The 15,176-nt window shown below is 36.6% G+C and overlaps 2 protein-coding genes across 36 annotated transcripts in view; one reads left to right on the forward strand and one right to left on the reverse strand.

Annotated features, from left to right (window-relative positions):
• LOC124641568 (microtubule-actin cross-linking factor 1) overlaps positions 1 to 15,176 on the reverse strand; it is a 319,179-nt gene that overhangs the window by 3,879 nt on the left and 300,124 nt on the right. For 16 of the 35 annotated variants that reach the window (XM_047179691.1, XM_047179684.1, XM_047179704.1 and 13 more), the window contains 11 exons: positions 14,872 to 14,943; positions 12,283 to 12,357; positions 11,146 to 11,320; positions 10,618 to 10,735; positions 10,034 to 10,143; positions 8,965 to 9,087; positions 8,223 to 8,340; positions 1,057 to 1,268; positions 597 to 754; positions 350 to 456; positions 89 to 251 (listed from right to left, as the gene is read on the reverse strand). In XM_047179691.1, coding sequence (XP_047035647.1) covers positions 89 to 251; positions 350 to 456; positions 597 to 754; positions 1,057 to 1,268; positions 8,223 to 8,340; positions 8,965 to 9,087; positions 10,034 to 10,143; positions 10,618 to 10,735; positions 11,146 to 11,320; positions 12,283 to 12,357; positions 14,872 to 14,943 — 1,431 coding nt within the window. Of the gene's footprint in view, positions 1 to 88; positions 252 to 349; positions 457 to 596; positions 755 to 1,056; positions 1,269 to 1,855; positions 1,993 to 8,222; positions 8,341 to 8,964; positions 9,088 to 10,033; positions 10,144 to 10,617; positions 10,736 to 11,145; positions 11,321 to 12,282; positions 12,358 to 13,932; positions 14,006 to 14,871; positions 14,944 to 15,176 lie in introns of those variants that run through there. The other 19 variants (XM_047179687.1, XM_047179676.1, XM_047179686.1 and 16 more) reach the window with 8 other exon arrangements.
• On the forward strand, positions 3,402 to 6,127 carry LOC124641576 (protein wntless). The gene has a single exon (XM_047179713.1). The coding sequence runs from the start codon at positions 3,530 to 3,532 to the stop codon at positions 5,165 to 5,167; it is 1,638 nt and encodes a 545-aa protein (XP_047035669.1). The 5' UTR covers positions 3,402 to 3,529; the 3' UTR covers positions 5,168 to 6,127.

Raw genomic sequence — 15,176 nt, forward strand, 5'->3', positions numbered from 1 at the left:
CCGTTTGCAATAAAAAACGGTTTTTCTGAACTCCAATATCTACAAACACGAGAACAGTAATTTTTAATCAAGTAGTTAAGCTACACACCTTCCGCTAGCTGGGGTCAGGAAGCCGGTTGGTGTGCGCGGTCGAGATCCTCCATTGGGTGTCGTGACGCCAAGCTTGCTGGCGTTGGCGGCCGCGCGAGCTATCGACGTCTTGGTATTCGTCACCCTACGCATCGGGATGCGAGATGGTGTCGATACGTCATCTGCAAATATTTAAAATTAAAACATGTTATATATTGCTTGGAAATTAATTAAAAACTGTTTATTACATTTGTAAAGCATTAATATCTGTTGAACTGACCTGTACTATCTAGAGAGAGATTTGATCCGTGCCTTGAAGGTGGTTTTGATCCGGCTCGTGAACCTGGTCTTGAGCCTGGTCGAGATCCTCCGGGCGTTAATGTTGACCTGTTATAATTAAATTTAAATAAATATAAACAGCTTAGTAATTATATAAACACAACTTCTTTAAGGTACATTTAAGTCATAATTATTTCATTTTAATTAAGATGATTTTCTGTACTATGTATTTTCAATCAATAGCTCACCTTGGCACGCTGGGTTTCCTGTACCTCGCTCCAAGTCCACTTGCTGCTTCATTGTCACTCAAGGAGTCAGGTGTACCAGCGCTCAGGGAAGACCTCGACGCTCTGCCAGCCACTACTCCCGCGGACATTGGTACGGAACGAGCAGTACGCTCCCTTACCTATATTAAATACTTTACTGTTAATCTGCACTATACATCAAGATAATCAAGTCTTCAAAAAACGCTGAGCAATACTACTTCATAATATTTCGTGTTCATGGAAAAGTGACTATTCAAAGCAAACATGATAATCATATAGATACACAATTAACTATAACCATGCCACTCTAGCGGACTTGACGGTGTCTACATTACGAACATTTGCGATGGGACTTCCACAATGGACAAATAATAAAATAAAACCTTAAATGATTCGAGAGTGCAATAACCGCGCCACTTTCACACTGCCTATATAGCATTACCCAATGATATCCTGGAGAGGGCTGGTAGCCATGGTGGTGGCTATAATGATGCGCGCCCGGCGTGGTGGAACCTTGAGATCTTGAGTGGCCGTATATGAACGCCTGCTTAGTGCCATGTGTTGAACCGACGTGCAGAGGATAGGAACACGGAAGCTCCTCGCGCTGCCGTAGAGCCTCAAATATAGGCCTCAGCTGCTCCATAAACTCCTCAGCTAAACGTACCAATACAAAACCGGGGGGCTTATTAAGGAAGGAACCGTTAACGATTTATTCGTTTCTGTCTTCATAGTGCCAATCGTTTTTTTTTCCGGATCGCGTTTGTTTACGACGAATTTTCACGTTGTTACTATTAGTCCACACGTTTAGTCGAACGCGAGTGAATTTTGCTGATGCGGGTATGATTGGGGACGAGCGGGATGGGTGAACGAAAATACATTACCAAAACATCCATAGGCGTAGACGTGCCACCTCTCCAATGCAGTGGATCCAATGAAATACACTAACAAACAACGCCAAAACACTACACGAGCCTGTGCGTCAATGCATAGCTTGAACACTAATGCAGTAAGACCAATCTCTACGAGCTCAATACATGCTGCACTCACGACACTGCACCTTGCATATGGATGTACACCAATCCATGTGCAAAGTTCAATAAGAAAAACAAAGCAAAATTGAGTCCCAAACCGATTGCTCCCTCCAACAACTACTGTGCGCTTTTTTACTTGTGCGAAATTAAAACTAAGTTCTATCCTGTAGGAGAGAAGACATATTTACGTATAGCGGTTTGAGTACTTACCTTTGTAATAGGTCCAGTGGACGGTGGCGTGTTTGTGTTAGAGCGAGGCGTACGCGGCCTAAACGCTGCCATGCTCTGTGATACTCCATCGGCCAGAATGAATTGCTCTCGCAGTTCGATGTTGGTGCGTCCCTTGGCTGCATGCGGGCGGCGTCCGGTGCGCGGGATCACAAACGGAACGGGAGAGGACAGGGCCAAAGAAAACCGTTTGGTAAAAGGTAAGGTGGAAAAAAAATAACACCAAAGTGTTTTTAAAAAAACGGGACAGCGTGCATTGGAAGTGAGGAAAAGAAAAAAAAAACAACAAACAAATCAGAACATGTCAAACATAAACAAACAAAACAGTCGTAAAAAAATTAAAGGGATTTTTGTAATTTTGTGCAGTTAGGAATAGGAATAGTAAAATACGATTAGTATATTCTCTCACCAAATGTTATGCAAATGTATAAGCCAAGGGCAAGATTAATTCAATTTATATTGTAATATCATGTAATTTAAAATCTATTTGATAATTATAAAAAATGTGATATGTAATTAACTATATCTAAAATGAAGTCACGAAATATATTTACACTGGCGAGTGACTAGCATTTTATTAAATGACCGCCTAATCTTGCACTTGATTTACACCCAAATAATAACTAACTACTAAATAAAATAAATTCCATAATAAAAATACTTAATGCAAATAAAGAACCAGTTTCATGCCATTACGTATATTAAGCAATATTTCATTAATATTCACCACATATAACCACTACATCATAGTTAATTATTTAATAAAAACACCCAAACTACTGTAGCATTTTACACATTTGATGGATAGAAGCTGGATAACAATAAAAGCACCAAACGTGTATAATGTATTTATAGAGCCAAATAATTCTACAACATTGCAAAAATTATAATTGAAGCCACACCAACTAGCCGGACTTGCGATGGAACCGAATTTATTTTACAATTATTGTGATGTAAATAAAAAGCCAAAAAGTGGTTGAAAAAATTTTGAAAGGTTCCAAGGCATGTCTAAAAATCTTACCGAGCGGGCAACAAGCTTCATGCTGCTCCGGCTTGCTCGGATCAGGCAGCGGTAGCACTAATGATACTACTTATGTAAAGGGATTCATAGGGATTCAAAACAAAATATAAAAAAAGTAAAAAAAAAACATTTTTATTCAGGACCACGGGAGGTGGATTGGGCAAAGCGAATACGAATTAGTAAATTAGTAGCAACATCAAAATTGTATGTGGACATATTTAATGCTTACTTTAGCAATAAAACATTTGCTGATACTAGTTAGCTCATTGTTGATAAATGCTTCACAATGGGAGTGAAGTGAATATGTTTGCGGTGTAAGGACTCATTTACAACTTAATTTAAATTATCGAAAATATAATATTCGAAATTTTTCAATTGTTTATATTTTAATTAATTCGTATATTAAACGTTAAACAATTTTGGCGTTAATATTTATAACCGTTATTGTATAGTTACGTTATTTTGTTAAACGTTATTTAGCGTTACGCGTTTCGTTCGCTGGCAACATCGGTACTGCGCATGTCAAATACATCGCGTCGAAAAAGAAAACAAGAACAATGGAAATTACCACCGGTCGATTTTAACTCGCAACTAGCGTTGAATCAGTTTATATCCGTGGATTATATGTGTAAAACATGACGGGGACTATAATTGAAAACTTAAGTGGGCGTAAACTCGCCATTTTAGTGAGTTTTCTTTTGTTTTGTCAAGTAACATGTTTCTTAATCGGTGGGTTGGTCGCACCCATGCCCGCAAACACTCAAAATATACTTGGAACCGTGTGCCGTGATATGTCCATTGTGAAAAATGACACGACTAAGTGGTATTACAACCGTGGGAAGGGCTCTTGCAAGACCGTCGACCTTGGTGAAACGCATCACGATTTATCGGAGACCGACATAGTTTTCGCTTTTCAAATGCCGGTTCCCCGAGAGAGCAAGATTCTAGACTATTCGCGGTGGCAACAAAACCTGATCGGAGTGCTGCAGGTGGATATAAAGTACCACTCGCAGATCGAGGTGCAGCCACGCAGCACGATTACAATCGACGCCCGCTTGGCGTACCGAAATAAAGGCGACCCCGAAGATCAATGGAAGTTGTACACACAATCTGTCGAAAAGCGTCATTTGGACTGTGATATTGATGTGAAAAGTGAGGAATATCTGTACAACTGCTCGGCAATACCATTGTTTGAGTTAGGTTCTTTGTTCCATGACTATTATCTGCTCAATGTTAGACTGCCTGTGGAGACGCCGACAATGAACTCGCATATAGGGCACATACAAGACATGTGGTTGACTGTGATCAACCAAAACGGGGGTTTTACTAAAGTATGGCTGTCTTTAAAAACTGTATTTTTCCCTTGCATCATAGGTATACTTGTATGGTTCTGGAGGCGCATTCATATGCTGCAACGGAAGCCTGTGTTATTGGAGAAAATGCTGCTAGCTTTGGGATTAGCTCTCTGTCTTCTAAACATGCCTATTGAGTACCTGACTCTGCATTTTGACTTGCCATTTATGTTATTGTTAGGAGATATCCGTCAAGGGTTGTTCTATGCTACACTATTTTCATTCTGGCTCATATTTGCTGGGGAGCATATGTTGATTCAAGATGCCTCAGCACAAAGCTCTGTGAAGCAGTACTGGAGGCATCTGAGTGCTGTCGCTATGGGATGCATCTCTCTATTCATATTTGACATGTGCGAGAGAGGTGTACAACTCCGTAACCCATTCTATTCTATCTGGGTGACAGATATAGGCACTAATCTGGCTCTGACTTTCATTATACTGGCTGGAATATCAACTGGAGTCTATTTTCTATTCCTATGCTACATGATCTGGCAGGTGTTTATAAACATTTCGCAGAAGAGGCAGTCTTTGCCTACAATGTGCTCAGTCCGTCGCCTACACTATGAGGGAATCATCTATCGCTTCAAGTTTCTCATGTTGGCTACCCTGCTCTGTGCTGCATTGACTGTAATTGGTTTCATACTCGGACAAGTTGCTGAAGGCCAGTGGAAGTGGGATGAGAACATTGAGCTTGAATACACTTCAGCATTCTTCACTGGAGTGTATGGTATGTGGAATATCTACATCTTTGCACTTTTGGTGCTGTATGCCCCGAGTCACAAACGTTGGCCAGTCGTTGAGAACACTTCGGACACACAGAATTTGAGCGAGGAGATGGAATTCAGCCCTCTTCCTAGCGAGAGGGGAAGTAGTGAGATTTCTTCTCTTACATCCTTCATTAGGAAGACTACCATTGACTAAATGTGCCAATTCTTAATTAACATGACATAGTTTTAAGGTCTGTTCTTCCATCTTTTTGATGAATTTTAGATTCCATGTGTTGGAAATAAAACTTGGCCCAATCTTGGCCATAAACTGTTCTAAATCTTGCCTAAACTTTTATATTTGGGCCAAATGTTTGCCCCAAGAGATTAGAAGGCTCGCAAGACGCGGTTACGTAATCGCTCGTTGAAGTTGGCTTATAAAATACAGATTTACGATAATTATGGTCATAAATTGTCATATTAGTCAGTCCGGCGATCGTAAAATGGGCAGTCAGGTTTCCCGTAGGCGTTAATTAGACATAGGTTGAGAGATCCTCTCAATATAGGCAACAGACATACTTATGGACCGGGCTTAGTCTCGCCGAACAATTTTTTACTCGAATATTTAACCGGAAGTGTAGTCGGTATTTATTTAGTCTTATCGCTCGCACGTAGGCGTCTAGTTGAGCAGTAACCATTAGAATTAAGAAATATTTAAAGACTTAATACTTGTTCTCACTGATATTTTTAGTTTTAAGATGAATTTACTTATTTTTGAATTTTTGCATGAATTTTTTTGAACTGATTATATTATTTTTCTTCTACATTCTTTCAAATTGTAACGATATGTATGAGTTATGTGTTTCTTAGAATCTACTAAGGCAGCTTAAGATTGTATCGAGTCACTCTAAAAATATATTTTTTGACCATAAAACAGGTAGTTTGACCTTGATTCTTTCCTGTTTCATTTTGACCTTCCAAAAAGTATTTTTTAGTATGTAACTTAAATTCTGTGATTTTTATTTTGCATTTTAAAACAGTATTGCTAGTTTATAATAGTTTTTTAACGATATTGCCAGCTACTTAATAATTTAATCTAATGTAAGTGTTAATGTGAAATCAATTTTGTAATCTGTAGTTAATATTTGTACCCGTATAATAAATTGTATTAAAAATATGTGTTATTTTGTTATTTTAAACACACTATTGAACAAATATTTCCTTTAAACCCATAAGTATTAGGCCGAAATATTTTTATGGTGTCTTTTATAACCAAAAAGGTTGTACAATTACAAAGATGTATCTTTCCTTAGAAATAAGAAAAAATACACCATTCTATTCGAGACAAAGACATCTTAAAAATATTTTTGCCTTGTACGAAAGGACCAAAAAATACTTGTCCACAAAGTTAGGACGTCACATATTAGTCAATATATTATCCCTTATTGGGGTGTTAACACATTATCTAAACGAAGAACCGACACGTTTGATTGACACTTTGAATAATACCATACCTAATTAATACATAATATAAAAATATATTCGACTAAAATGCACGAGACACCACATTTTTAACCGACTTCAAAAAAGGATGAGGTTCTCAATTCGTCGGAATCTTACCTCATTGAAATTCCAAAATATGACATCATAGTTTTAAGTGGTGTGATAGTGCATAATAATCGGGCCAACTCTTACAGTGCTTTCTTATTAAAACTTTAAAAGCATTGTAGAAGTTGTAAAATCATTACCTAGTCAGTTTATGAAGCCATAAATATTGATAATAATATGTAGTTATTTTGGTCTTTGAAAAACAGGCTGTAAATTGGCTTCATAATATAAAAATGCAATGTGCGTTTAGTATCAATTTAATTCGAACAACATAATCTTTAGTTTTCCAAAGTATCTGAGGTACCTTTTCCTAATTGGTAATTAAGCCCACACACATTACATTTTGGATAAAATTACACAGTTCAGTACTTAAAACATCATTTTTGTAATTCAGGACAACAAGTTATTTTATATTAGAGTAAAATGATGTTTTATTGAGAGTTTTCAGTGAAAACACAAAATAGAGAAAAGCAAGATTAAAAGTATATGAAGAATTCGAGTAATATTAGTTCTCACTTCACGTTTGTGTATTTCATAGAAAAATCTCGACGATGTTCGTTCTTACTGCACTTCATTTTATAGATAACTTTGTCTACAGAATTTTTAAGTGTAGGAATAATTTATTTCAGAAACGGACCATAAAAAAAATTGATCCTTCTGTACGGAATTGGTCCTTTTTCAATACTTAAAGATTATTTTTGCAGTAAGATCGATTTCTTAAGAACACGTTTAGATTACCGTGGGAATTCAAATAGAACACATTTGAAAATGAGAAAGATTAAAAAAAAATCGTTGTTTTAAATGTAAGAAAACTAAATTGATAAAAACAAAAAAATCTACATAACATATAAGAAGTACCTAATGTTCTTTCTTTAAAATGTAAATGTTCTATTCTTTAAAATAACAAGGGTGGTCCCCTATACACACAAAAAACCTGACATTCCCTCCGGTAATCTAACAATTAATTTTTTACCCTAAACTCAATACGCCACTTTTGTCACACCTTCAATGCGCTTCAAAAGACGTTGAAAGGACTAAAAGTGATTTATTGACCGTGTTAAAATTGGCTTTACATTTCAATACTGTGACAAAAGAAGTATCATGTTTTTATCTTGAATAGGTGGTAGTCGGTCAAGCCCACTTGCTACTCTGCGCACCCAGATGAAAAATTGCCTTTTTACCATAGAGCTTGAGCTCTAGACTAACTGTCTTTGTACGCTCTCGGGGTCTAGACTAGCAGGGTATCAATATTCATTTGAATCAGTTCGGTAGTTTTGGTGTGAAAGCTGGACAAACAGATTTAGTTTCGGATTTAGAGTATTAGTATCTTTAACTAGGTACCAGATAAAAAAAACCTCATCCTTCAACTTTCTCCTGTTACTAAATCTCCTAAATGCACTATACCCCAGACCCAACATCTCTAAATGTTATTAAAACCTCCCGAACAAGACAAAACTAAACATTTTTCCATTCCTATCAACCCAAATGACAAACAGAAATATAATTAGATACTATTAGAAATATAATTTAGAACCTTCTTTTAAGAAAGCCTTCATCATCCTATCACATTCCCGCCAACTTCAAAAAAACCTGATACATCCCTATCACAGTATTGACCGTAAAGCCCTCCCTTCATCCCCTATCCTTAGCAAAAGGGTACATACCTCTGCAGGGATCGTTCTTGACCAAGAACTCGTCGAGGGCGACCCAACCGCCTCCGACTCGGACCATGACGGTCGACCGGAGGATTCGGACCAGGCGAAGTTTTTGCGAATCACCGAACTGTGAAAGAATAGCTGGATAGTTCTGGGGTCTGATATTGGGAGCTATGTTTTTGTGGAACCTATTATAAGGCTCAGGGAAACTGGTGACTAAGTGATCTATTATTACAAGGCGAGTGAAGCTAAAATATTCTGTAGTCCTAAAGATTGACTTAAGGTGTTGTAAAAATAGAGTATATCTATAACCCGTGCCGATAAAGAATGGGATTAGAAATCGCGACAGCTGTATTCAACTCTCGCTCATGTGCTATAGTGTATGAGCGAGAGGTAAATACAGCTGTCGCGATTTCCAATCCCATTCTTTATCGGCACGGGTTATACTGTACTTGAGTTCTAGTAATATTGTTGGATACAAAATTTTCTTTAGGACTGTGGACTTTTTTTTATAGAGGTAATTATCTCATCATTATGAATTTTATGAAAAACAAGAATGTCCCGATCAAATTGTGATTTTAAGCGGTTAACTCTAAAATCGGTAATTAATGACAAAAATACTGAAAACCTAAGCAATAAATTGCCTCTTTGAATAGACCCTGTAAACATTTAAGAACAACTAATCAAACACCTAACCAACTGCGTACATCCTGGAATACAGCAAAAAACTTCACAACAGTACAATACTCACCCTGTATTTGCCCTCTCCGACTTGGAACACCCTGAACTTCTGCCGGCAAGTGCAGAGCATGACGAGGCGTTTCACTTCATCGTGGATCTTATCCGCGTCGGTCGGAGGACCACGGCGTTCAACCTAATGACAATTGTGAACATTATAATTTGTAACAAAGGGTATGTTAGTATATCTATTGAATGGTATAGTTTTAATAATTTTGTAGCCTGTAGAAAGAAGTAAATAAGTTATAACTTTTAGGTACTACTCGCGTCCAGTTGGACCTACGTCCCACACAGGATAAAATAATAGTCTATGTCATAGATAGAGTAGCATCGCAATAGTGAAAGAATCTTTTGAATCCAATCTGAAGTTTCGGAGCCTTAGATACTACTCAAACAAACAATAATTTCGTTGTTTCAAATAAAGATTATTTATGTATAACATTTTCATTACCACTGCACCTACACTTTATGAAACAAACTTGGAAAGGTGGCCGAAACTGGTTGATATTAAGAGGCCAGGAAAATGATATATCTTGCAAAAAAACACTTGCCTTACAAAGTCGTTCAATACTATTTGTTAGCTATACAAAATAACTGCGCTCACTAACAGCACTTTCTCCATTCCATGTAAAATGTCATATCATCTTGTATCGATAAGATAATCTGTGCATTGTCGATATGAGATGACATGACACAGATATGCAAACAACGCATTACTAAGGTACCTAAATTACAATTTAGTTATTTGGGAGCTATTGTGGCCTAAATTACAATGAAGGCGCGGATAATTTCATCTGAAGATTGTAAGATAGGTATAACATAAGCTACGGATGTCTTCACTTATGTTTTTGAACTCATAGAGGCCAAACAACACTTATTTTCATAGACTAGCTTCCGCCAGCAGTTTCAGGAGCCTCCCATAAGACCTTGCACGATAAAAAGTAGCCTATAACCTTCTTTGATAAATGGGCTATCTAACACTGAAAAGAATTTCGCCAAATCGGACTAGTATTTCCTAAAAATACACTACTCTTCCTTCAGCAAAATATTAGTATAGATTTTCGCTAAAACAAAGATCTTACCCAGTCAGGTCTGAGCGCTGCGATAAACTCTTCCCAGTCGATGAGGCCGCCACCGTTCCTGTCGAACAGGTCGGCAACGGCGCCCATCTCCAAGCGGGATGTGTCGAATTCTGATAAAAGAAATAAGGTTTTAGTCAAACAGTAAAGGAAAGGGAATTATGACGATGATGATGTTTTTTCAGGTAGAAAATAGAAGCCATGGTACACACAAAAGGGCTTCAAAAGAAACATAATATGTAGGTGTTGGATTCCTACGCCAGGCAAGTAATAATGTAAATTTTCTAAGTCATTATGTTATGTACTTTCTAGGTAGGTATATCTTGACAGGCTAAAGGTGAAGGAAAACATCTTAAAGAAGCCTGGAATTTTAATTCTGAAATTGCCCATCCAAGAACAAGCGTGATGATTATCGCTCATATTTTCTTCTCTGTAAACACATGCATAAGAAGTGAAGGATGGTGTCTTGGGACCTGCCTTTTATAAGTGCCGTTTTGTAGCCAATTTTGAATAAATGAGTTTTGACCTGAGTTTGTATGAGAATGAGTCTGTGCCCTGCAGTGCACAATATAAAGGCAGATACTCACTGGTGTTGATAATTCCGTCGATGAACTCGTGTCGCGGTATGAGACCGTTGTTGTCCTTGTCCATCTTGCGGAACAGGTCCGTCAGACGGGACTTCTTGTGGTTCATGAACTTCAGGAACTAGACAATGATAGAAATATGTTAGTTGATCTGTTTATGAAAACCTTTACATCGAAGTTGTAGGGCTACTTTTTGAAAGTTCCAAAAAATTGTCCTTTTTTCCTTTAGCCCTTAAAAGGACTGCTCGACAGATTTGAATTCTATATTTTATTTATTATACTTTTTGCACACATTTTACAAAAATAAAAACAATGTACAAAGGCGGACTTAACTTAGGCGTTCTACCAGTCAACCACAGGTGCAGGTGCACTAAATGAATATCTGACATTAATTCAGAAACAAGTAATCTCAGCTATGAAGTTAATGACCAATTCTCATCCGGGACATTTTGGAAGCGATTCCCATTCTCCTATTTAATTACTTCTTCTTTCCGAGGTTTTCTCTCTAAGAATTCGAGACTAGCCACTTACCCTCTTCCTCCAGTCATCCCAACTGAAGTTAGACACTCGCTGCAGCTCCTTCAGATGCATGAGACGTTCATGCAGCCTCCTCTGTCTCTCCCACGCGAGAAGCCACACAGTACGCCACTTGTCCCATAGTTGCTTGACGCGAGGAGACCTGAACTCAGGCTCGGCGCCTTTGCTGCTGCGAGAAATGAGGTTGTGTCATTGAGGAGTGAAAAAGGAGGTTCGTATATGGATAATTTTATAAAAAAAGTATTTTTAAAATTGGAATTAATTTGAAAAACAATGCAAAAAAATGTATTAAGAATATTAACTGGAATTGACTTAAAAAAGAGAAGCTTTCTTTATTTACTACATTTATTTACTGAAAGTTGTTTTTGTTTATGAATACGAAATGGAATTATAAAAATAGATAACTTGCAATAGGTGATTTCAAAAAAAGGGAAGGTTTTTCTTTACTAAAAGCATCTTTACTTCTACGAGTATATGATTCTGAATATTTATAACTGAACTACCTTGACCTATATTACAGGATATTTAATATTTATAGACTACATAAATAAACATTTGCATGCCAGATACAAGACATGCTGAAATCTAAACCTAAGCAAATAAAAACATAGCAAGGGCTGTCACACACAAAACCCAGCAAAAATTAAAATATTTTTTAGCAAAAAAATCCGAAGCAATATTGAAAAACACCCTCTACCAATGATTGACATGATTCAAGTGAATGATTCATGAAAACCTTTGTAAGCAATCCATGTTTTTTTTTATTACCTAAAATTCTGTAATTTGCTCCTTTGAGCACTTAACGCGGAATTCAATAACTTATCTATCCTGTAATTATCTTACTAGAGATTAAATGTTGACAGCAGATACATATAAGGACTGTCAACCGCCTATCTCTAGTAGGTAAATAAACAAATAGATAGGATATTGAAATCCACTCAATTTTTTTTTATATGTTTAAAGACTTTTTTTGCAAACGACCGTAGCTTTATGGTATTTACGGTCGTGTAATTTTATTTTTATATTTTGAATTTAGAACCTTCATAGACGCGTTCCATTCACCTACCGTGACATTAAAAAGTTCGAAGTCGTTTCTAACGCGGTCATTTCTGGAATATTCGATAGCCTTACCTTCCCTTAGCCGGGAACCTGGGGCCGTAGTGCGGTAGGTTTCGATCAGGCGTCTCTCGTCCAGGGCTCACGCGACTAAAGCACACGCAACATTATAGTCACAGGTAGACACACTCACACCGTTAGTACCTACGTACCTTTGTGATGTTAGTATAATCACCCGACAACCCTGTTAATTGGTGCAGCGAACAAATGTGAACCTTATTTCTAAGGTGGTTAAGTGCGTTTTTGATAAACTGGTGCAGGTTTTTTTGAATTTTGTGCTTTTTGGTAAGAGGTATATGGCCTTACTACAAAAACTTTAGCAACTGTTTTACACTTGTCTAAAAAAAATGTGGCTCCAAAATGAACCATATGTCAACGTCATAATTTGACATTTTTTTAGACAAGTCTTAAACTGACGTTAAAAGTTTTTGTGGTAAGACGGATAGAGTTTATTTTTGTTTGTAAACCTATCCGTATGTTTCGAGTCTGAATGATTTTGTTTAGTCTGTTTTAGATCTGGTTAATGTAATGTGCTAGACAACCCTAGGTCATGCTACTGTTAAATATCTTCAAACAAGCAAAAGTACAAATATAACTATTGCAAAAGAAATATATATATATACTTTTGCTTATAAAATGAAGAACAAAAAACTACAAATCCATACGCATGCAATCTACAAAGTATATATATCTAACGCCAAAGAAATAACAAAATTACACGGTAGTCATAAGACTGAAATTTCATTAATTTTGGCGTCAGATATTTCTCGTTTTCTACGGTAGGTAACTATATACAAAATGTACCATTGTTTACCTAAAGTAAATTCCGAACCGACTGCGTTCCAAGGATGCAAGTAACATTAAATACATTTAAACATTCATTTTACATTCCATGCGTGAATAGAGAAAATGTGTTTCTAGTAAATTGGGGGAAATAGGACCAAAAAAATTGGTCCTTTTATATTCAGACTACAGTAGTGCAAAAGTCGTGGTGGCCTAGTGGGTAAAGGACCAACCTCTCAAGTATGAGGGCGCGGGTTCGATCCCAGGTCAGGCAAGTACCAATGCAACTTTTCTAAGTTTGTATGTACTTTCTAAGTATATCTTAGACACCACTGACTGTGTTTCGGATGGCACGTTAAACTGTAGGTCCCGGCTTTCATTGAATATCCTTGGTAGTCGTTACGGGTAGTCAGAAGCCAGTAAGTCTGACACCAGTCTAACCAAGGGGTATCGGGTTGCCCGGGTAACTGGGTTGAGGAGGTCAGATAGGCAGTCGCTTCTTGTAAAGCACTGGTACTCGGCTGAATCCGGTTAGACTGGAAACCGACCCCAACATGATTGGGAAAAAGGCTCGGAGGATGAGTAGTGCAAAATTCTAAGATAATTTATGATAACTGTATATACCATTATTATATTTAGAAAAAACTTAATAAACATTCATGCCTATTAAGTGCCTAAAAATTCAATAAAAAAAAGTCGAAGATGCAGATGAGAGGACCAAAAATGGAATCATCATAATATCTTGACACTTGGACACACAAAAAGGTATTCGTTCAAATTTCGAGCATTAAAATCTGGCCAGTAACTACACGAAAAATTTATAAAGTATAAAAAAAATCCACACAAAACAAAACTACTTGTAAAAAACATTTACAGGCACTAATCTACTACACATATTTAAATAAATGATAGTCTTTCAAACCTTCCTCTCCTATATCGAGTGTGAATCCGGGACCTGCCGTGTCGAAGCGTGCCAGAGCGAGACGGAAAGCAACGTTTACAATGTGTTAGAGCGGGACGAAGCAAGTGTATGGTGTTTTGACAGAAAATTATAATTTTAAGGTTTTTACAGGGGGTTTAAATAATATTAATTTTGAGTGTTATTCTTAATATAAAACGCTTTTTTAACAAGATGCATATTTGAGGCCAAAATTAAATTGCCTACCTACCTAAAAGGTTTTGCTAAAACTAAACCAATATAAAATTTCTTTCTTCTTTTCAGGAATTTATTCTACATATGACTCTAAAATGAAATGAGTATTTTCTGACAAAACGCCATACAATCACAAATGACAAAGACATTAAGCACATGAAAGTAAGTAATAACCACCATTTTGAACAATCTTTATAGGGCCCAATCTTAGTATTGTGAACTTTATTCCTAGATCGATAAGGTTTTATTTTGATTATTTATTATTTAAAATATTTCTTTCAAAGAACTTGAACGTTAAACAGTTTACAAAATTGCATATTCAGTATCTTTTTTACATTTTAATATGGGCCTTATAAAGATTTATATAAACGTGACTTAGATTTTTATTTGTATATTGAGTTGTGTCACATTTATATACATTTGGGATAAGTTATGTTTAAATAAATTGTTCTTAATAAGAGTATTTTAGCCATGTTTGTGCACTTGTAATTTGCAAAAATCTAGAATAATCTTAGCTTAGTAACTTAAAAGAGGTTTTATACATTGACATCAGATTTTTACTATATCCTTTTTTCAAACACGGCTAAAACACTCTTATCAACCATTATAACAATTTCAAAAAAGAAAAAACATTAAACAAAAAGTTTTTAACATAAAACGAAACACACCTGAACCGCCTAGATCCGTAATAATCAGGCGAAACCGATCTCTCCCTATTGAGGTCGTGCTGAGAACCGCGACTATATTTTTTGTGTTGGCAACACATTTCAAGCAGGCAACACCATGCAATGACATCACAAGATGGCGGCGACGTGTCGACGTGCATGATCGTGAAGGGGAGAGACAAACAAACGAACATAAAATAAAAGTATGGAAAATGGGCACAAAACATAAAGTTACAAAAAAACTTTTGTGATTGAAAATTAAGAACAATATTGGCCAGTTTCACTAGTTACTCATTTATCTGACAAAT

Source organism: Helicoverpa zea, chromosome 22 (genome assembly GCF_022581195.2).
Source record: "Helicoverpa zea isolate HzStark_Cry1AcR chromosome 22, ilHelZeax1.1, whole genome shotgun sequence".
In the NCBI taxonomy this organism is placed as follows: Eukaryota; Metazoa; Arthropoda; class Insecta; order Lepidoptera; family Noctuidae; genus Helicoverpa; species Helicoverpa zea.